The sequence below is a fragment of the Varanus komodoensis genome, unplaced genomic scaffold (assembly GCF_004798865.1).
Source record: "Varanus komodoensis strain SLA01 unplaced genomic scaffold, ASM479886v1 scaffold2, whole genome shotgun sequence".
NCBI classification, from domain to species: domain Eukaryota; kingdom Metazoa; phylum Chordata; class Lepidosauria; order Squamata; family Varanidae; genus Varanus; species Varanus komodoensis.
The window spans coordinates 47,629,678-47,652,966 of record NW_025335568.1 but is presented as its reverse complement, the minus strand read 5'-3'; the positions used below and the strand labels follow the sequence as shown (position 1 = coordinate 47,652,966).

Here is a 23,289-nt window from a genome sequence, read left to right as displayed (position 1 = left end):
ATTCTCTTCTGAAGACTTACAGCAAAGGAGAGTGTTCCCCCACATCCCATATAATGGGTTCCAAAATGTTCTTCTTTCAAGAAATTTCTCCTAAAGTTTAACTGAGATTCACTCTCCTAAAGCATAGGTTTAATTATGACTTCAGAGGCTACAGAGAACAAGCTTTTGCTATCTTCTGTGGGACATGGCCCTTCAGCTGTTTGAAGAATGTGTCCATTATGTTTTTGTAGAATCTCTCATGCTTCTTTGCCAGATGTGAACTCCAGAGGTCCTTAAGGAAGAAGCAGTGACATTGAAACTGCTGTAATTGTGTAGTATGTGCCTTTCAATTGCCGTTTTCCCCCGTTCTACAATATCGCTCTTTTAAATGGGTTATTTCTGTCATACTTTAGGAAAAGAATGTACTCAGGATGAAAGCACTGCAGCAGCGATCTTTACCGTTCAGATGGATGATTATCTTGGAGGAAAACCTGTGCAGCACCGAGAACTCCAAGGATATGAATCTACACAATTTGTTGGGTACTTCAAAGATGGCATTAAATATAAGGTATAAAATAGGTTATGATTCCACAAGAATTGGTAATACAACATAGAAAAAAGGTGTCCCAAGAATGGAATAACACAAAAGCAGGTGTTGAAGTGTGTTTTCCCCTTGTGAAGTTGGCTTTTCTGTTTACATAACAGATACACATACCACTGTACCCCTTCAGTTCAGTGGGAAAGTTTGAACAATCGTATCTCAGCTTAATAAAACGGGATACAAAGATTTTCTTTTTTCATCTGTAGATGCATTCTGTTCTCTCTTGCCTTTTATGAGATGACAAAGCAACCAGGAAGTGTTCATTTAGCTATTTTGTCTGAACTGGGAAACAGGGATTAGCAACTTTAGAAAAAGCCAGGATATTGAGCCAGCTTTAAACTAACGTTTAATATTTTGACTTGTTCTGAAGCTGCTAATTTTCATTTTCTAAGTCTGATGAAATGAGAACCTATGGTTACTGGAGTACTTCCTAGTTTGTGTGGATTGGGGCTGTAGTTCGGTGGCATTTCCAAGGTCCTGGGTTTGATCCCCAGCATCTTGCGTAAGGGCAGGAAAATCTGCCTGAAGCTCTGAAGGGCTGCTGCCAGTCATTGTTGATAAAATGGGGCTAGATGGACCAATGGCCTACCTTTTCTAAGGCCCTCTATTTTGCTTATATGAAGGAAGTAGAGAAAGGGTGGCAGGCATTGCTGAAAGACTTCATCGTATATCTCAGCTTCTGTTTGCCTGAAGGTAGACAGTAATGCTGTTGCAACACTTCTGGTTCTCAGCTGATTAGGGCCATATGTGGGGCTGCTTGTTCTTCATAATATTCTGGCCCTGCGGCTATATTTGCAACAGCTTTCTGGTGTTGCCCCTTATGCAAAATTGCTGTGGAAATTAGAGTTGAGGGGGAAGGTTTGTGACTAGCTCCATCCAGTCAGCACTATCCACACCTGGCTGCTTTTGCCAGCTTTCTCTAGTGGCAGAGGGATTCAATGCAGTGAGAGTGTTGCCCAGCCAGGTTCAGTGCCCTGTGCATATTATGTGGGGCATTGCCCTAAGTCTTTTCTAGAAGATCATGCCCCGATGGTACATAACATCCAGCCTTCTCCAACCATGGACCCTCCTGATGTGTTGGACTACCTCTTCCAGCATTCCTGAAGGTTGGCAATGCTATCTGAGCCTGTTAATAAGTAAAGTCCAAAATGTATGGAGGACACCAGGTTGAGAAGCCTGAATTACACCTACTTTGGATATAGCCCACTGAGAACATAAGTAGTGCTAATGAATAGAAATGATGCAAACAGCTTGTGTTGCATGTGAAGCAACAACAGAAATCCTCAGTCACTGTCACTATAATATGTATTTCATGACTTTACTTGTAGGCAAAGTCTGTTGGACCCCCAATTAAAATATCTTGGGGGTGGTGTAAAAAGAAGGACAAGTCCCTTTAGAGCAGGGGTAGGCAATGAGCGGCTCCTGAGATGTTTTGGCCCAGAGCTTCCATCAGCCCTAGCTAGCACAGCCAATGTGAGGGATGGTGGGAGTTGTAGGCCAAACTATCTGGAGAGCAGCCCACTCTGGCTCTAGAGGTCAGCTGGACTTAACTCTGCAAACCCGAGCCCTTTCCAGACATTACACTAGTTATGAGTACGGGAAGAACAGCGGTGTATCTACCCCACGCCAGAGTGAAAGGGATTTTACTTGAAGGTACTTTCCTTTGCTAAGTACCACTGGACTTGTGAAGGCACTGGTAGGCCAGTAGGAAAGGTTAATCATTCCTCCATACAAATCATTCCCAACTCTTGTCTAAAACTGGGAGGGAGCCTCTTTTGCATTCATCTTGCTTTGCACCCTACTTGACAAAGTCAGGACTATGCTGCTGCTGAAACAGTGACTGCATTCAGATTGTCATATCTTAGCCAAGATCTGCCCATATCTTTTCTGTGTGCATGCAGCCTCTTCCATCCTCCCTTTGGCATGAGCCATGATGAAACTGGGAAGCTGTTTCGGAGAGCATTTATCTTCTTTGGGTTTTGTGAAAGGTTCTTGTTTCTTCATGATCCTGTTTCTTTGGGAACATACTATTTGAATTTGCTATTAGAGGTAGTGACACCTGAGACAGATGTTGCCTTGAAGACATTGCCAATAGCTACATCTTTTTTTTTTCTTTTTAATACTGGGGTAAGTGCAGCAAACCTGGTCCAGATTGGTGTCCTATTTAAGTGGTGGTGTTAGAACTTTAAACTTTCTCCCTACTGTCACTTGATCTGGATTCAGGACAAGTGCTTCCATTTACTATTGCAAAATTTTCTTTAATAAATCACTATTTTATGATATAAATTGCATACATGAGGATCTGATCCAGATTAGGACTTTGCTTCCAGAAGGGATAAAATACTTGCTCCCTCCTCCCCCACTGGAGTCCCAATTCATTTCTACATTAATTCTAGAGTAAAAATGAAAAAAGTTCATAATTACTAGCAACATCTTTCAAGTACATAATCTTTGCTTTGGCTGCTTGTTGTTATAAGTAATGAAAAACCTTGATAACCTTACAAGGAGGAAAAACTACCTCACAAACCTATGCTGAGAATCTGAAGAATGAAAGCAGGCAAGTAACTCTAAACTACAGTTTGCCTGTTCCATGTCTCAAAGTTCAAACCATGGTGTGGATTCTCAACTCTGTGAGCCATGTGGGCTTTGACCCCTGAGTGGCTACTGTGCCCATAGCTGAGGTCTAGGTTGGATGAGGAAATGGACTAACCCTTGCCATTTTACTTCACTTAGGCAGGTGGTGTGGCCTCAGGCTTTAAGCATGTCATCACAAATGACCTAAATGCACGGAGACTTCTGCATGTCAAAGGTCGGAGAGTGGTTCGAGCCACAGAGGTTCCTCTTAGCTGGGACAACTTCAACAAAGGGGATTGCTTCATTGTAGATCTTGGAATGGTAAGTTGTCACAAAGCTGCATTTCTGGAACAAACAAAATATCTTACAAATTCCACAAAGTTATTCAGTCCACATGGTATATAGGATCTTCCAGATGTTATGGATCCTTCCCCCTGTAGCAGCCTCCTGAAAGCAGGTGCCTTCCATATGTGGTGAAGTACCAGTCCCATGGCTGGCTGGGAGGATGATGGGTGTTGCTATTATTGTATTTTTCCTTTCTATACTGCCTCATAGCTGAGACTCTCTGGGTGGTTTACAGCAATCCCTAAAAACAAAACAATGAAATGCAAGACAAATACCCTGAGATTAAAGCATTATTATTATTATTGTTATTATTATTGTTATTATTATTATTATTATTTAAAAAACAGCTAAGACATACTGTAAAAAATGATTCCATAGAAAGAAAAACAGAATCTGAGATGAGCAATCCCCTTGAACCCCTGGGTAACCAAGTAAATCTTTAAAAGCCTTGGCATAAAGGGCTGCCTTAACTCGGTGCTGAAAAGATGACAAGGCTGGTGCCAGGTGGGCCATGGTGGGGAAGCTGGGGAGCCACCACAGAGAAAGCCTTCCCCCTTGTCAAGCTCTGAGCCTCCCTCTGTGAAAGGGCTCAGAGGCTAAACATAGTGTCTGGGTAGATTACAGCTGGGAGAGGCACCTGAGCAGGTACTGTGGGTCCAAGCCATGTAAGGCATTACAGGTTAAAACCAGCACCTTGAACTGGGCCCAGAAGCATATAGGCAGCCAATGGAAGTAGGCTAGAATTGCTCCCATGTATTTAGACCTGTGGATCTCAGTTATTAATCTGCTTGCTACATTCTGCAGGAGATGTGCTACAGTCCAGTACCTCTCAATAGCACCAGACTGGAGTAGATTATTTGTGGTGCCGGAGTTAAAATATCATGTGCATTTAGCACTGGCCCTTCACTAGCAACTGCTTCTCTTCAAGCATATTTTTAGCAAATGATCTGAGTAGAAAGAGACCCACAGGAAATCCTTTTTGTTAAAACTGCCAAATCTAAAACGATTGCAACATCAACCGCTCAAAGAAACTGATATATCTAAAGCTGCTGCAAGGCTTTGCTGTGATGGGGGTGGCATAGAAATGTTTTAAATAAATAAATAAAGCAGAGAATGCTTTTATTTTGAGTGATTTCCAGTAAAAAGGCAGAAACAGCACCAGGACCCAAGAAGTGAAGCAAGAGAATTCTCACAAAATTAGAATCAGACTTGCTGTTTCCTGTACCCTTGCCTACTCCCACGGTGTGTGGTCAAGGGACAAACCCTTGATGAACACATCATGGCCCAGAGTAAGGATGTGGCATTCCTGATCAGCTGTTATCATGGAACTCAGATATGATGTAGTTTATCTGAGTGAAAGTGGTATTTTGTAAAAGGAACCAGACTGCTCAACCATGATGCTCCAACCACCAGCATGGAAAAAAGCAGCAGGGCATAACGATCCATCAGCAAACCATGTTACTTGTTTTTGTAGCCTGCCAGCAAACTGGATAATGCAGGGCTGAGTTCTCCTGCAGGAACAGAAGTATCAGGTGTCAAGAGCAAGGATGCGGGTGATAGAATTCTGACTGAGAGGATCGTAAGGAAAGGATATAAGTTGGGTGCAGGCATGTGTTAGCCCATAAAATAATTAATATCATGACAAGGGGAGCGTGGGTCTTCCTCACTGGCTCCATTGCCACTGTCACTTCCACATCAGACCCACCTCCCTTTCCACCATTAGGGGAGAAGGTCTGAAGAGGAAAGCCAGACACATGTGTATAGATTCCTTCTATCATTCCAGTACCAGGGGAAGCATCCCTACGTACACCAGTTTCTGGGACACGTGGTCAGGAGATGTTTGTGGATTCTGCATGACCAGGATGCTGGACTAGATGGGCTTTCCGAAGGGGTAGTCTTGCTCGTTGCATCACAGCCAAGTCATGTTCACTTCATCATGGTATAAGGGAGGGTCTTCTCTCCTGAGGTTCCCACCATGTGGAAAGATCTCATTGAGGGCTAGTTTCTGCTGCCAGCTGAAGACTGATTTATTTGCTCCAGTGTTTTCCTAACTGCTAGCATTGGCACCTCTATCTGATTAATTTAATGGACATTTTATTATATTATTTCTTTGCTGATGGGCTTGTTGCCTTTTGTTATGAGTTTGCTTAGTGAACAGCTTTGGGATTTTTTAAAATGAAAAGAGGAATAAAGCATTTGTGAAATAAAAAATACAATTTGGACAGCATTAAGGTGAGGGCTTCTTAACACATTGTTGCTTCCAGCTTGAAAGGTAATGTGTGGGAACATGGAAGGAATGAAAGCAAATATTTATGGGAATGGAAATTTGTATTTGGCAGCTTCTGATGCAACAATTGTGATCCGTTCATTTGTACTGCTGTTCATGCTCACAAGTATTTTTGATTAAAAATAAACTTTACTGGGGAGAAAAGCAATGTTTGGAGGGGCTTCATATCTGAAACAGATGAAATGGGGGCCATGAAACATGTGTAGCCTTCTAATCTCTTATATGGGAAGGTCAGCTTTCAAACAAGCAAGAATCTACTAGAGCAACCTTTCCTAGCTTGTCACCCTCCGGCCGTGTTGGACTGCAACTCCCATCAAGCCCAGCCATTAAAAAATCACCTATGTTGACTCGGAATGATGAGTTTTGTAGTCTAGCACATCTGGAGTATACCAGGTTGGGGAGGCTGTCCAGGACTGAGAAGGTAAGGTTGAAAAAAATGAGGACGCAAGCATAAAGCTAGTGGTGGGGTTAGAGCACAAGCAAAATGACAGGAGTTGCTGGTTCAGCTCTAGCTCAGCTAGGAATTCCCAGGATGGTTTTCAAAGGTGCCTTTCCGCTGCTTCTACCTTCCCTGCATATGGTCATTTCGTAGGGTGAGCTAGCAACACTTCCATAGGTTATTAGGGAATTAGAGTCGCATTTTCCAAGCAAGTTTACTGGAAGGGTCTGTGGAATTTATTTATCAGTTTGTTAGCTGACTTTAAGCACCAGCACCCCTGGTGGTGTGCAGTTAAAAGGAAGAGGAGGAGGAGGAGGAGGGTACCCTGACCATTGCAAGGAGAACACTGGCAGCAGTCTAGCAAGTATGCTAAACTGTAAAGCAGTTGTTAAAAAGAATGCATTTTAAAACATGTGAATTCCCTTCCTCACCCCACAGTTATAAAAATGCAGATAACCAATAATATTTTAAAACTGTTTCCCTTTCATCTCACATAGGTGACATCTGTTACAACATATTCATGCAGAAAAGCAAGTTGACTTTTTTAGAGCTGCTGTTTTAGTTATCAGCAGATTTAATTGATTGAAAATGAATCAGATTAATCAATTAAGATTTCCCGAATTGGATGGTAGCTGTACTTAAAGCCAGCAGGTGGAGAACACAGTTTTCTTTGCATAGATGTCCTATTCATAAAAAGTTGGCTATTAATTGACCTTTGACTTTCCCTTTTTTATTCCTAGAAACTTTTTATGGAAAAAATAGCTTTTGATTTGCTTTTCAGCAGGAAATTTTGCTGGGTTGAAGATAACATTTTCTATGTGCAGAGAGAACAATTTTCACAGGATATGAGGGCTAGTCAAAATGCCTGAAGAGTTCTTACCAGCTGTTTCAATACAGAACTGGTTTCGTTAAGATGTGCTTTAGGAGATAGCAAATGCATCATAGTTTAACCAGTTCTGGCACCAACTGATCCTGGGATTGTTTACCCATAACAATTATGTCTTCAACTTAGATCATGTCTAGAGATGTGGAAAAGGTTGACACATTTGCCTTTGTCTCTCAGAAATATTTGTAAGACATATTCCTTTGTAAGACATATTTCTAACAAAGGAAGAAACAATTTCTTCCTTTGTTAGAAATTGTTTTGGCTTGCTTGAGATTCTGGAAACTAGGACAGACTGTTTAGTGTTCCTAAATATTTATTATTTATACTTTGGTGAAAAACCTTAGATCTCTATAATTTTGGGGAAAAAATCAGAATGCTTTTGCGTATGATTGCTTCTTTTAAAGCAAAAACAGTGGATTAAAATTGTTTTGAAAGTCCTCTGTTCTCCTGCTCACTTCTTTTTATACAGTATAAAATCAATTTAATTTTTTTATTCTTACTTCCTTTCATTTGTGCCTCAAAACTCAACTTTCCCAGGAAGCCTTTGGTTTATACTCCCTCAAGCTTACTGTAACTGAGAAAAATGTTTGCAGTTGAAATTGTATCTTTTTCCTCTGCTTCCCCATGCCTCCATTTCCCCTCTTCCTTTGCTTTTTCCCTGTTTCTATGGTACACTGGGATAGGACTTGCCATATCTGTTCTTTGTAAAGCGCTATGAATATAGATGGTCTTGTGTAATAAATAAATAAAGCTGCCTTATTAGTTGCAATGCTTTTCAACTTTTTTCCATTGGCTAAGCTGAAGCAAACTTGGAGAACTGTCAAGGTGAAAATAAAATCTTTTCTTGAAAGAGGCAGTAACCCTGATCCAGTAATTTATGTGCTTGGGGCTGTGTGTTAATTCCAATAAAAGGAAATCCATGTGCCTGAAGAAAAGCACATGCATATTTGTTTTCTCTACTGAAGTGAATGGTGATACTTTAGAGCAAGGGCAGGCAACTTGCTGGCCTCCAGATGTTTGGCCTTCAACTTCCATCAACCCTAACAGTACAGTCAGTGGTGAGGGATAATGGAGACTGCAGGCCAAAACATCTGGAGGGCCAGAATTTTCCCACCCCTGTCTTTGAATTTTATGTGGGAACACACTGGAGTACAAGAACGTATGCACTGTGTGGCATACCTGCATGAGTTGGTGGGGCAATATTGCATAAATCAATGCATACAACCACTAATGCTGAACCTGAATAGCTTTTTTCCCGAGCGATGGAATTTTCAGATTGATTGCTTTCGAAAGTGATGTCTCTCTATCACTAGAGAAAGAAGGGAAACCTTGTTGCTTCTATTTTGTTAACCTCTGTTTCAGTGGCTAGACCAAAGGTCTTTTTGCATGCCATTCTGGGAATGGTTACCCGTTCATATGAGATTAGACTCTGGGATGCTGCATACTCTGCACAAAGCTGTTGCTCGTTAATGCTGTTCACTGGCGGCATCTCCCTTTTATTATAGGTGATATACCAGTGGTGCGGCTCTACGTGCAATAAATTCGAGCGCCTGAAAGCGACTCAGGTTGCTGTGGGCATTCGGGACAATGAACGGAATGGAAGAGCTCAGTTGATGGTCGTGGAGGAAGGGAGTGAGCCTCAAGAACTCCTACAGGTATGGAATATTCACTTGCTTGTGAAACAGCTGAGAGCTGCACAGATTATCTGGCCATCCCAAACGCCATCCCGCCTCAGGTTAAAGCTGCAGATCTCATGACATGGACAGAATGGGGCCTGCCTGTGTTATAATGTGAGGTCAGAGTTCGGTGGTAGTGTGCTTGGTCTTTCACTCAGCAGGTCCCAAGTTCAGTAGCTGGTATTTCAAGGTAGGGCTGGGAAAGATATCTGGAAGAACTACTGCAGGCAGTACTGAGCTAGATAGATTAATGATCTGGCTCAGATGTTCCTGTGTCCTGGATAAACCAGTACCATTTGGCAAGAGCCATGGCTCACTGGTAGAACACCTGTATTGCATGGAAGAGTCCCCAGTTCAGTGCTTGGCATCTCCAGGAGTACATGTGGGAAAGCTTCTGTCTGAGACCTTGGAGCCTCAACTGGTCTCTGCAGACAGCAGTGAATGAGATGGGCCTTTGTCTGATGCACTGTAAGGGAGTTTCATATCCTGGGACAGGAAATGCTTTTGGTATGAGCAGTGTCTATCCTCTTGGAGGATATCTGCACTACAGACATATTTGGCCTCAGTTTTCTTTTCCCAAGGCGAAGTAGGAATGTAAGTGGGGCTAAGGGATTCTAATAGATCATTTTGGCACCCTTGCCAGATTTTCTGTTTTTCTGTTCAGTGTCAAAGTTGTGTCTGAGCCATCACAACCCCATGGACAACATTCCTTGAGACTCTCCTGTCCTCCAGCATCCCATGGAGGCCACCTAAGCCCATACCCACTGCCCCAGTGACCCCATCTAGCCACCTCAACCTCTGCTGTCCCCTTCTCCTTTTGCCATCAATTGTTCCCAGCATCAGGGTCTTCTCCAGGGAGTCCTTCCTTCTCATTAGGTGGCCAAAGTATTTGAGATTCATCTTCAGTATCTGACCTTCTAAAGAGTCAGGGTTGATCTCTAAGACTGTCTAGTTTGATCTCCTTGCAGTCCAAGGGACTCCCAGGAGTCTCCTCCAGCACCACAATTCAAAGGCCTCAATTCTTCAGCACTCAGTTTCCCTTATGGTCCAACTTTCACCGCCATATATTATAACTGGGAAAACCATAGCTTGGACTATGTGAACTTTTCTTGCCAGATTACAATCCACAAAATTCTTTTGAGGGAAACTTTGACAGTTTAAGTGGTATTGATGATGTGAGCCGCCCCAAAGCTTCGGCGAATGGGGCGGCATAAAAATGTTTTAATAAATAAATTAATAAAATGAAATGTTGCAAATACATCTATGGGGCGGACTGAATCTTTGGGACAGCCAACATGTTACCATAGATTATGAGGCCAGTTTCAAGGTGTCAGAAGAGGCTCCCCACTCTGATGAACCTTAGTGGGAAGGTATAACTCTTTCTTTAGCCAAAATAGTCCATGGGAGCAATGTCCTGGCTCAGTGCTCCGAGGGTCCTGAGAGGGGATGAGTGGCTCTCACAGGTAGAGCCTCTTGGACTGTGTTCCAGCATCAAAGGAGTTCTGGGAAGAGGGAAGGGCAGACCAGTCTGTGTAAGATGACCTTCTCCACCCTGGCACTTCCAGATGAGTTTGGATCCAACTTCCGTGATCCCCAGGCATGGGCCCTGCTGGCCCAGTTTAGCTTGGCTTACAGAATAGGAAGGGTGGCAGAGGGAAGGAACTAAAGTTAAGGCTAGCCAACCAGAGCCTTGTGAACACCGGGTACATGGTAAATAGCCAAGGAGGAGGGAAACGAGGGCAGCATAAGTACCTTTGTTACACCTCCTGTATCTGTCCTTAAACAAAACTTTTTGGACTCTTTTATTAATTTAATTTTAAAAAAAGATTGTGAGTTTTCCAACCAACTCTGTCATTAGAAATGGATTTGAGAAGCGTGTGTTGCACTTTAAAGAACAGTGTACTTCTGACAGTTGAGAAAGAAAAGAGTAGATTGTGGACTATGCATCATATTAAGAATGACTGGCCTATGTTATAGGAAGTTGCCAGCTAATTACATTTTAATAGAATTCTACTTTGACCTGTAATAGAAAAATCAGTAAATAATTCTATATGCATAGTAGGACTCTTTGAATAAACCTGTGGAGTACGTTTCCTTTACAACTATTTGGAATATTAATCTTGGCCTAGGTAGAGCGTCCTGCACATTATCTGCTTGATAGAATGCACTTTACTGTTGATATTTTCACCTTTGGTGTGTCATGCCAATTGCAGCTAATAATTGCTGAAGCAACAAAATACGGCAGATGTTATGCCTTCGGGCATGTTAGTCACACATGATTTTTTAATGCCTGAGCTGTGGAGGAGGGGGAGAGTGCCACAGTTGAACCTGTTCGGTAGCTTAAACTGAACAAAGAATTTTAGAAGGCACCTTCTCTTAGCTCAGGATTATACTCTTCAACTGGGAATGGAACAGCTAAAGGATTGTGGTGAAAGTAGAGCAGTGCACATCCCTTCCAGGGTGTCTCCAGCACAACTGGATGATCATTCATGTGGAAACCTCTGTTCATACCAGAAACCACTTGTGTTGTGACAGGGAGGGGTTGGCTCTGTTTCCCCACCATGCTGTGTCCAGCTTTCTTCTTGGCTGGATCGAAGGTCGAGAGCTTTGATGCTGTAATTAAGGATGGCATGTCTTTCCAAGACAAGCATACATTTGAGTTGCCTGAGCTTTCACTGAATTGTGAGGGCCAGGTAGATAGAGCCTACCTGAATATTTTGCTGTCCCCAAAGACCTTTTTAATCTTTTATAAATTGCTTAAAAAGAGAACTTTGCTATTTGATGGACTGTGCTTTAATGGTGATGTTTTCACCTCTAGTTCGGGGCCAAGGATGATTTGCAGCTTTGGAACCCTTTGACAGCTCTCCTTTTGATAGCTGTCAAAGGGTTCCAATGGAGGAGTCAAGTGGGCACTGCACAGCGTGGGTAACTGATGGAGTTGGCTAAGAACCCCCTTCCCTTTCACAGCACCTACCCCAGGCCATTGATCCCTGCAAACAGCACCACTCCAGAATTTCAGATTTATGCAAATCCAACAGAAAATTAAAAATATAAAACTCAGTGCAGATATTTGTATACATTACAGAAGGCAAACATTTTTTTAAAGGATGGACAATCATGGGCAGTCCCTCAAAGATACCACTGGGACACCTTAGAAGGACTGCTTGCAGCTGCCAAAACTGGGATTATGCTAAGTGGCTCGAGTAATCTCTGAAAAAAAGGAAAAGTTGGCTCACAGTTGTGGCAGGGGAAGAAGGGTTTAAATTCAGTGCCCCTGTGGCATCACCTGGGATGCCTGCAAAAGGGGTGAGGAGGGGGAGGCGGAGGACCCGTTACCAATGATGTGCCTGATGGTCTGTCAGGATAGGGGGGTTGTGAGTCACACTGCTGCACAGTGTGGCTTACGTCAGCAACCCAGCGCATTGTTATCTTTCCTCATAGGAAAAGCTTTGTACAAGCTGAAATTGGCAGAACTCCATCCAGGTTAGCACACTGCAATTAACAGCTGCAAAAGTCCTTGAATGTGATGCAGCGTTGGTACTTCAAATCCTTGTCAAAGAGACAGAAGCTCCAAAAAGATGGGTACAATAAAAACATATGATATTAGCTCCACCCAGCAATTCAGTACAGGATTAATCTGCACTGAGTAGTCATGTATTAAGAACATGGGGCATTTGGCTCTCTTTATAGTCTTTGGAAACAGATCCTTATCTGCTAAACAAAGAATTCTAGGTTGGTATTGGTGTTTGCCCATCCTGGCATCATTTTAAAATTAGAGGAAACTTTCTTATAGGCTTTATGTAGAGGTAAAGGTCGAACAGACTCTTCCTTTCTTATTTGCAGATAAGGCAACAAACCATCCAAGCAGATTGGCCTGGACTTTAAAAAGCACATGTCAAGAACAAATGTAATTTTTAGAAATGAACAGTGTGTGTAAGAGATAATGCTTTAGTTGTAAGCCATACCACATGTTATGCTAATTACATATTATGACACTGAGGCCTGTCTTACTTTTTTCTGTTTTGTAAACATTTGTGGCTCTGATTAGGATCAGTGCCATAGCAATCTGGGAGGGCAGGCCCTTATTCCTGCCCCAATTCCCTCTGCAGTGCTGGAGCTGGGGTTAAAAAAGGAAAGAAAAGATCTCCACTAAAGTCAGTTGAGGCTTTTTCTCTCTTCTCCCCAATGGGAGCAATTTCAGGACAAATATGAGTGGAGGGAGGAGTAACCCTCTCCTCCTAGAGTGCCATGGTCCTGATCCAGAAGCTGTAGTTTCCAAACAACAAAAAGAAAAAGAGAGTAAAGCTAGGAAGCGCAGTGGTAAGCCAGGGCAGAGAAACATGCAAGGGAGCAACCTCAACTGTTGGGATGGCTTTGTGCAGTGGTTAAGTAATTTTAGATCCTGGATTTAGCATTTTTATGAAGTGGGGGATCTCCATTAGACAGTACTGAATAATTACTTTGGTGTGAACTGACAACTGACATTTCTTCCCCTGGCCTACATCACCACTCTATGCTCTTCTCTATCCTCGTTGACTTCTTTATACATTAGAACAGCAACCATGGTACTGTTTGCCAGACCTGATTTTAAGTAACAACAGCATCATCAACAGCACCACTCTGAGGATATGCAGTTTTGCATTTTAAAGTCACTTAAATTGTAGCACTCTCAGGAATAAAATGGAGTTTGCACCAGGTGCTGTCATCACCGCCACATTCTGTGTGGTCCTTTGGGGCTGAGTTGCGGGGTACAGGCAATCTCCTGAGATGCCTTAATCCCAGGCTCTATAGAAGGACCACCTCAGGACCAAGCATCCCACCCTGGCCAGCTCTCTGAAGAGTTGTCCTCGCTTCTTTCTCTGGCTGATGCGGCTCTGTGTCTCCTCTAGATTCAGGGGCAAGTCAGAAGGTGGGTGGATGAGGGCAGCCTCCCAGCCTCTGTTTTGTTCAGAACAAAACGGGATGGACATCTGCTCTGAGCCAGCTGTTCTCTTTCCGTGACATTTGCCACAGTAAGACTGTGGAACATGGGGGGGCTTTCTGGAACACTTGCTAGAATCACTGAGATGGCGACAGGAGGTAAGGCTACTCTGCCACCTGAAGTGGTGCCTTCACATGGCTTTCTGGAAGGACCAGCCCTGAATGAGACCCACTCCCCATCATGCATCTTGTGGAATGTCAAGGGCCAAGTAAGGAAGAGGTACATTGGGATGGTCCCACTTGGAGTATATCCATTAAAATCAAATCAGTTAGTCATGACTGACTTCCCATGAATTTCCGTGGGCCTACTTTAAGCATGAATACATCTGGATCCAACTTGTTGAGAACGAGTGTGCAAAGGAGGTCATCCAACAGCATGAGCCCATGAAAGCCACTCCAGTCCCCTTGGATGTAGGTTTATGACTGCGAGAGAGCACTAGATATTAAAAAGTCTGTTTTTGTCTGAATGTAAAATGTTCCAGCAGCTAAGCTCAGAGTGATTTGCAGCACTAGCCTGTCACAGGAACAGCTTGTCTTCTAGAACGACATCTTTTGGGTGTTCGGCCATACAAAGCCTATGCAGGGTGGGGGGGCATGCGTGCAAATAGCTTCTGCTCTTTGCTGAGATGAGTGTTTGCAATATGAGAACCTCCAGAGGATTAAATATGAATTTAAGTGACTTGCTTAATGTTTCCTCACATGTCAATTATTGTGAAGCATGATATTAACCTTATACTTCAGGGGAAACTCTAAAATGAATGGTTGCAAATGCCATTTAATTCCTTAGGCAAGTGGAGACATCATTTTATTGGATGTTGAAAGAGCTTTCTATAGTAATTATGATACTTTTTGCCATGGGAGGAAGTGTCTACAATTAAATTATAGTGTATTAAGTTTGCATGGTGAAATCTACTCAATTGTGCAGTGTGGTCTTCCGCTTGGCAAGGTAGCTACTTACAAGGAAGCCTTGGACAGTTATAAATTCAAGCCTCTACCCTGCAATTATCAAACAGGTGGTTGTTTCTTTTACATGCTGGGCTGTTATCAAACTGCTGTTATTGAACTGAGGAGAGTGAAATAGAAAATGTTGTTCCCACTGCCATCAAATGTAGGAAAGGAAACCTAGTATGGAGGAGCTGCTTGTTTGCCATATCATGGAAGGAGGTGCAGTTTGTCTCTCCCCCCCCCCCCCCCCCCCCCACTGGAACCAAGTGTGTCTCTCCATCCCAATCAGAAGCCTTCTGTTACCTGTGCAGTTAGATGCCTCTATTCATTACATTACTTTCTCCTAGATTTCTGTGCCAAGATGCCTTTCCACCTTAGGAAAGACTATGATAACTGGTGTAGTGGTTAAGAATGCAGGTCTGAGACACAGGTGATCTGGGTTCTGGTCCCTGCTCGGCCATGGAGCCAACTGGGTGGCTTTGGACAAGTCACAGACACTCAGCCCAATCTACCTCACAGGGTTGTTGTTGTGGGGATAAGACTGAGAGCACCAGGAGAATAATGTGAGCTGCCTTAGTTTCAGTGTAACAAAAAGGCAGGATATAAATTTGATAAAAATATCCTTTGTGGCCAGCTACCTTAAAACATCTGTCCCCAACTGGCTACCTTGCAGATGTGTTGGGCTGCAACTCCTTTCTCTGCAGAATGTCAGAAAGCAAGAGCAAACAGCCACTGGAAGAAAGAAAGCAGCACAATTTATACCAAAAGACAGGAGCCAGTAGTCATTTTTAATATCGATCTTTTAGCAAATAGCTTAGACAGTATTTCAAATCTATACTTTATCATCCTTATCATCTTCACAACCCTGGCACAGAAAGGCACCAGGGATGAAACTCAGAGGTGGCCTTCTGTCTTTAGTGATGTTAAATTGTGTTTGCTGAATACAATTTGTCAGGAGACTCAACTCTAATTGTGTATGGTTTGAAAAAAGACAGCTTCCTCTTTAATATCATGCTAAATATTGGCTCCTATTTGCATTGTTTTCTGTGTTTTGTAAATAGCAGCTTTTAAGGTAATCATTGTTTTATGTAACTTTTTCATTTCACTTCCCTCTATTAATGCATGTTATACCATACCCGGAAGCAATGGATTAATCCTAGCGCATTTGTGGTTAACACGCTATACATCTGATGGCCAGTATTTGTGCAAGCTTAAGGCAGATTTTTTTTCCAGTTTGTAATGTTCCTTGTTCCATTTGTCATCATAAGGTATCTCCACAAAGAGATTTTAAAGGTTATGCATGTACAAAATTGTTACCACAGTTATGATCCCTTGGCTATCCTTGATATATTTTTCAGATTTCCTGGTCCCAAACCATAAAGGGATTTAAAAGTTACTACTAGAACTTTGAATTGGACCTGGAAACAGATTGGAAGCTAGTGTATCTGCTTTGAGTTAAGGGAGTCACATACCCCTTCTATGTGGGCCCTGTTGACACTTTTATGGGAGCATTCTAGACCAACAGCATTCTTCAAAGGCAGCACATCCAGGTGTGATGTAACTAAGCTGCAAATAATGTTAACCAACTCTCTGCAAATGGGTGAAGTCCAAACACAAGCCAAAGCTGAGCAAAGGTACACCTGACCATGACTGACCTTGAAGCAGTTTAGGGCAAAGTCTTTGCTGAGTAGCATGAGATACTTATAGGTGAGATATTCCGCCTGGTTGTAGAAAGTATGGCTGATTAAAACAGCTATTGTTTGCTTTGTATTTTAAGCAAGCAATGCAATAAATTTTTAAAGCATCCTGCTTGCAGTCACTTCCTATTATCTGACAGTGCTGAATCAGTATTTGTTTTGCCTGTGAAAGAACAACTTGGCAAAAATCTTACGGTCAAGACAAAGTTCTTTGGGCAACGTTCTTGAATATAGCACAACTATGACAATGAGATTACATTAAATATTGTAATGATTTATTTATTTAATAGAGAGATGTCTGTCCCACCCTTGTAGTTCCCATGTGCCCTTCTGAAAACTTGGAGCAATTTAAAACTGTAATGCAGCTTTTAAAAATGAGATGTTTTTCTTATGTACAGGGCCATTGCAGCTATGAGGCAATCTTCACTGAATTCCAGTCATGGATTGCATGATAGGATTGGGGGAACTGCGATCCTACAATTGCATGAGTATGTTCCTGCTGCAACCCTCCCAAAACAGATGACCTGTTCAAATCTTCGCTGAAAATATGGCTGAGGAAAACAGTGTAGGGGTGCCAGGGTTCTTGCATGCTGTTCTTGCTTCCAGTGTCTACATGTGCATTGGCTTCACAGCTGGCCTTTATTTTATTTATTTCTTTTTTGATTTATATCCTGTGTTTTTCCTACAAAGGGCTCAAGGCAGCTTACATCATTCTTCTCCTCCATCTTATCCTCACAACAACAACCCTGTGAGGTAGGTTGGGCTGAGAGTCTGTGACTGGCCCAAAGTCACCCAGTTGGCTCCACGGCTGAGCGGGACTAGAACCCAGATCCTCTGAGTCCCAGGCCCATGCTCTTCACCACTGCACCACACTGGCTCTCCCATGTGTCACCAGGTTTCATGATTGCAAGGAGCATTCTGAGGTCTTTTAGCTGGATCCCCATTCCACCCTTCTCACTCACCCCTGTGCAAAGGAATTCTGGGAACAGGGTCAGTGCCCACACCTATATACTGGGTGTGTGTGTGTGGACTGAACCTCTGGCCCATGAGTTAAATGTAGCCCTGCTGGATTCTGGTCTGGCCCTTTGAGGATCCCCAGAAAGCCACACCCCGTATTTCCTGAGCACTGATTGCTTGGTGGTTCCTTGGTTTGGTGCTGTGTTGTCCCCATTCTAAATGGTCGAAATTTCTCTCCTAAGGCTTACCTGTCGGAGTAAGAGCTTTAACATACACTAGCATTTCAGACAGGTCCTTTTTGCCTTTGGCCCCACGCACCATGAAATGCAGCCTCTGAATGCTTCTCTGAAACCGAGTTTGGCTTTTGGAGTGAAAAGGTTTTGACGGCCTTGCCGTAAATTCTTTATTTTCCCAACATGTTCCAATGCTGAATGCCCAAATAGGGCATATAATAGCCCTGGGAAAGGCCAACACACCCCACAGTACATTGGAGCTTCCTCAGCAATGTTCCTTGAGAGCTGCAGTTGTTTTTTTCATGGGTCACCAGATGTATTCCTGCATTTCACTCTTTACTTGGGGAGTATTTCTTAGGGAGTAGAGTATGCTTTAGGAAGGATTGTTGCTTTTAGTAAAGGAGTTTATTTTATTTTATTTAAAACATTTCTATGCTGCCCCCATCACAACAAAGCCTCGGGGCAGCTCACAACAAAAACAAAACAAACAAAATCATATAAAAATTTATATACTAAAAATATTAAAATGTGTTCCATATGTGGTTTTGATGTAGTCATAAATGTCATTGATTGTAAATACAACAATAGCTGTTTTCAAATATCTGACCATTCATAATGGCTCTTTCTGCTTCTGATGAAGTGGGCTGCAGCCTGAAAATGTTTTCATTTTCAAAAATACAAAGAAGGTTGGATTCAGATTCTGTCATACTTGGGACAGACCTACTGGAATCAGTAGAACTGCTGCCCCATGGATTTCAATCAGCCTCTTCTAAGTATGAGTAATTTTGCATCTAGCCCATAATCTCCAAGGCACCACAAAGACTCTATTTTTATTGTCAGAATTTTGTCCTTCTCTAAATAGGGAAGGAGCATTCCAAACTTCATGGCTCTGGAAAGGCTTGTAAATTTTATATCCACATATTCCAGGTCAAAAGTCCTAATAGAGATAAGAGTGCTGTTCTGTGTGTTTTGAGTTTTAGTACTTGGAGAAATACTATAAAGTTTTCTTGGTTTTTAAAACCACATCACCACTGGGATTAAGCTATACTATTTTCCTTTTTTTGTCGGGGAGGGTAGCGTTCTCTTTTGGTTATATCTTCGCTTACTCATAGTGGTAAACCTGCGGATGGGTTTTCTAGTTAGATAGATGGCATTTGTTTGTTAGAGTTGTAACCACCATTTCTAGTTCATTTGCTTATCCTGCTGATTATCAGTAAAGTAAAAAGAGACTTCCTTGATTGAACTAGTATTGCTGAGAAGAAACTTGCAAATGGATGGTTTTTCTCCACAACCCTTAGGAAACAACCACCTTGTATTGTAGCTGTGGTGGCCACATGACTTCCTTTACAGTGGACAGCCCTGGAGGTGTCCTCTCTTTGAAGGGTTGTACAGTCTAAGTCCAATTTAAGACAAGGAGCCATAAGAAGCAGGAGCAGGATCTTGGAGCTGTTCATCAACAGAGCTTCTCTGGAGAACAGGTTGAGTGGGCAAAAGGCCACCTGGCCAGTCTTCCCAATTATGTTGAGATGTTCTGTGTCTGTAGTTTCATCATCATGGCTATTTATGAACTTTCATCTAGAATATAACTTACCAATTGCAAAGTTTATGCTGCTCAGCATCCTTCCATGCCCTCTCTTTCAGTGATTTTGAAGTGGTTCCTATAACTGCAGGAGCCATATACGATTCTCTTGGGAAGGACTTAGACAAGATGCTCAGCCTAATTTATCTTACCGGTGAGCATATGAACAGAGCCTTTGAAAAAGATCTTAACATCGTGATGAAGGTGGTCCTTTAGGACCCAAACCCGGCCCCAAATCGCTTACGGCACAAGCACTCTGACTTGGGCTGATGTGAATAGTGTGCTAGATGTTTATACCTCAAGGGTGCATTCAGCTTTTCACTTGGCCTTTTCTTGCTTGCCATAAGATTGTGGAATTCGTTCCCCAGAGAGGCTCGCCTGGCACCATCACGTTATTCTTTTCGGCACCAGGCTAAAACCTTTTAATTTTCCCAATGTTTTAAGATTTGATGGTTTTATTGCTCACTGGAAATTGTATTAGGATGCTGTGTTTTAAATTTTATATTGTTTTATTATTAAACCATTCTGAGACCACGGTAAAGGACAGTCTGGAAATTTTTAAATAAAGAAGACTGCACATTTTTTGACATCTCTAACCAGCAGGAAGTGAGTGACATGGGCCATGCATATGAGTGAAGTACCAGCTGAGAAATGGAACTGCATTTGCAGAAATCACTTTGTATAGCTGTATAATATATTTATATACTGGGACAGAAAGCCATGCTGGTTGCAGGCGGTTAAGGTGTTCTCTGTTTGCACTGTATGCCTTGGCAGTTTCTCCCTTATCAAATATTTACATTGTCAACATCAGAGCCCATTCTTTATAAATATCTTCTCTGAACTGGGCATATTACATTGTACTTATCTTATTTAAACATTTTACTAGTTAGATATTAAGCCAAATTAAGCTAGATTAAGCTTCGGTGAATGCAAAGTGAATTCAGTGACAGATGTCCTACGTTTGGCCAAAAGATACACAGCAGCCAGCCCTGTTTTGAGTGTCATTTTGATCTAATCTTGAGGATTAGCTGCAATAATTTCAAATAGGCTAAATTTATCTGTCTGGATGTTTAATGAGTGCTCCATGCAAATATGCTCCTTTCTTGTTTGAAATGGAGGGCAGGTTTTAAAATAGAAGTTGAGTGAGAAATGCCAGATTTGAACTGCATCTGCCAAGGGATGGGAGTTAAGCTATCTAATGGTGCAAACTGGTACAAGTTTTGACCCCCCCAACCCAACCCAAAAAAGGCCTACAACTCCTAGTATTCCAGCCAGCTATAGGAATGTGCCCTAAAGATCTCAGTGCTGAACCACTGTGTAGTTAAGACAAGTATTTGCTCTTAAGATACACACAGAGCTGATTTTGTGGACCCCCGGCAAGTCGTTATAATTTGGACCCAGTTTAGCTCTCCTTTTAATAATACGGATTTGCATTATCTAAATGATCAGAACAACAGTTAAAGAATAATAGCTCTGTGTTATTATCTTCACATTAGGGGTGTGCACTGATCTCAGTAGTATACAGTGATCTGGGAAATAGCCCGATTTGTCTTGACCCATTTCAGATGCTGAGAGCTTTGATACAGACCCAGATCAAGATCTCATTCTGGAAATGCAAATCACCATCACTGGAGATCAACAAAAGACTGTACTTTTTCCTATTTGATAGACTTGATTGAGATTTGCAAGCATGGTAGGATCTTCCAAGGAGATTATACCTACCACATTTCAAACAGTATGTGCAGAGGAGTTTGTGCTAGATGCCTTTAAATGTTGATTTGTTTAAATAAAAGAAGGAACTGGCAATATTTTTTTTTCCATTTCTGAGCAGAATTGGATGAAATTGCAGAGGTAGTTGGCACTTCTCTAGGGACTGAGGCTACTAGGGAGGGATTGAGGCTACTGAAGGGCACCCGAGTTTGGGAGATTCAAAAAAAATGCTCTTTTTAGGCTACAAATCCTACTGGCTACACTGAAGGCAGAGTGAGAGGGAAGAGTGGATTCCATTCTATAGTTGGTGGCAGCCTTTATGCAGAATTTGCTAAAGACACTGCAGGACTTTTGAGAAGTTGCTAAGACACATTTAGCCCAGGCCCAAGAAAACCGGGAGAGCAAGTATGGCCTATTAAATAAGGCAAATCAGATGGAGGAACCCTGATTGGTTAAACAGCATGTGGGGGGAGTTATTCATTTGCTGTGGTCTCTGGGGCCATCCCACAAGTTCTTAATTTTTTATGTCAATATGCTGAAACCTTTTGTAGATTGAAAGGGGATGGTGTTTCAGCATACGCTAGACAAAGAAGAGATAGGTCAGGTGCTAGAAGTGTTACGGAAGGGTCAGCAGGCAGTTAGAATTGAGGAAATGGAGTTTCCTCCTTTTCTGAGTGTCAGGCTGTGGGTTCAGTTGTAGAAGGTGTTTCAGGAGCTTCGGATTAGGTTTACCAACAAACTTGGACCATCCTCCTTTGTCCAGCACTCAATCCTGAACAGAGATCATCCCCTGATTCAGTCCATACCATACTGAGTGATGGGGCAGCCTGCCAAGGACATTGCCATGGAAATACAATCTATGATTGGCTAGAGAAATGGGACTATGCATAGATTTGAATATACTTACGGATTGCTATTAAAAAATGGGGGGCTGACCCAGCAGGTCTGATGTTTCTGATGATTGATGTTTTTTAGTTTCTTTTTTTTAGTTTGTAGAAAATAATAATAAAATGTACTCCAAAAAAGAAAAGAAAAGAAAAGAAAAGAAAAGAAAAGAAAAGAAAAGAAAAGAAATACAATCTATGCTGCAAATGGAATGATTCAGCTCTCCTTGAGTCCAAGGTCTTTGCCTGTGGTCCTAGCAGGCAAGAAGGATGGGAGAGGGGTCAGACTTTGTGTGGAATATTGTCAATTAAATTGGTTACAACTTTTTGATCCTTTCCTGATGACTTGGTGGATTACCTTCTTGAAGGATTGGCAAAAACCAAGTTTTCACCATTCTTGAATTGACTCCTGGATATCACCTTGTTGTCAGAAATGGTTAAAAAACAAGGTCCTGGAGATGGGCTTGTGCCTTCCTCTGGACTGTGAACTGACCAGAGCTATTTTGCTGACCAAATTTGCTGGCTTCGATTCCTGGGAGAACCATTTCCTAGACAATATAGAGTAGGGTTAGTATTTATTAACCATCTGAACCAAATAAGTTTATCTTGGTCTCATCAGACCACAGGACATGGTTCCACTAATCCATGTCCTTAGTCTGTTTGTCTTCAGCAAACTGTTTGCAGGCTTTCTTGGGCATCATCTTTAGAAGAGGCTTCCTTTTGGGATGACAGCCCTGCAGACCAATTTGATGCAGTGTGTGGCGTATGGTCTGAGCACTGACAGGCTGACCTACCACCCCTTCAACCTCTGCAGCAATGCTGGCAGCGCACATATGTCTATTTCCCAAAGCCAACCTCTGGATATGACGTTGAGCACATGCACTCAACTTCTTTGGTCGACCATGGCGAGGCCTGTTCTGAGTGAAACCTGTCCTGTTAAACAGCTGTATGGTCTTGGCCACCGTGCTGCAGCTCAGTTTCAGGGTCTTGGCAATCTTCTTATAGCCTAGGCCATCTTTATGTAGAGCAACAATTCTTTTTTTCAGATCCTCAGAGAGTTCTTTGCCATGAGGTGCCATGTTGAACTTCCAGTGACCAGTATGAGAGAGTGAGAGCGATAACACCAAATTTAACACACCTGCTCCCCCTTCACACCTGAGACCTTGTAACACTAACGAGTCACATGACACTGGGGAGGGAAAATGGCTAATAATGCCCAATGTGGACAGTTTCCCTTAGAGGTGTACTCACTTTTGTTGCCAGCGGTTTAGACATTAATGACTGTGTGTTGAGTTATTTTGAGGGGACGGCAAATTTACACTGTTATACAAGCTGTATACTCACTACTTTACATTGTAGCAAAGTGTCATTTCTTCAGGGTTGTCACATGAAAAGATATAATAGAATATTTACAAAATGTGAGGGGTGTACTCACTTCTGTGATATACTGTAAGTGTACTTGCCATTTGAGTAGACACAGTGATCAGAGGCACACTAACTTGGTTTGTGAATGGGCC

General features: G+C 42.3%; 1 protein-coding gene across 1 annotated transcript in view; it reads left to right on the top strand.

Annotated features, from left to right (window-relative positions):
• SCIN (scinderin) overlaps positions 1-23,289 on the top strand; it is a 54,005-nt gene that overhangs the window by 5,084 nt on the left and 25,632 nt on the right. The window contains exons 2-4 of the mRNA XM_044428741.1: positions 393-547; positions 3,314-3,475; positions 8,617-8,766. Of these exons, the coding sequence (XP_044284676.1) occupies positions 393-547; positions 3,314-3,475; positions 8,617-8,766 (467 nt within the window). The remainder of the gene's footprint in view (positions 1-392; positions 548-3,313; positions 3,476-8,616; positions 8,767-23,289) is intronic.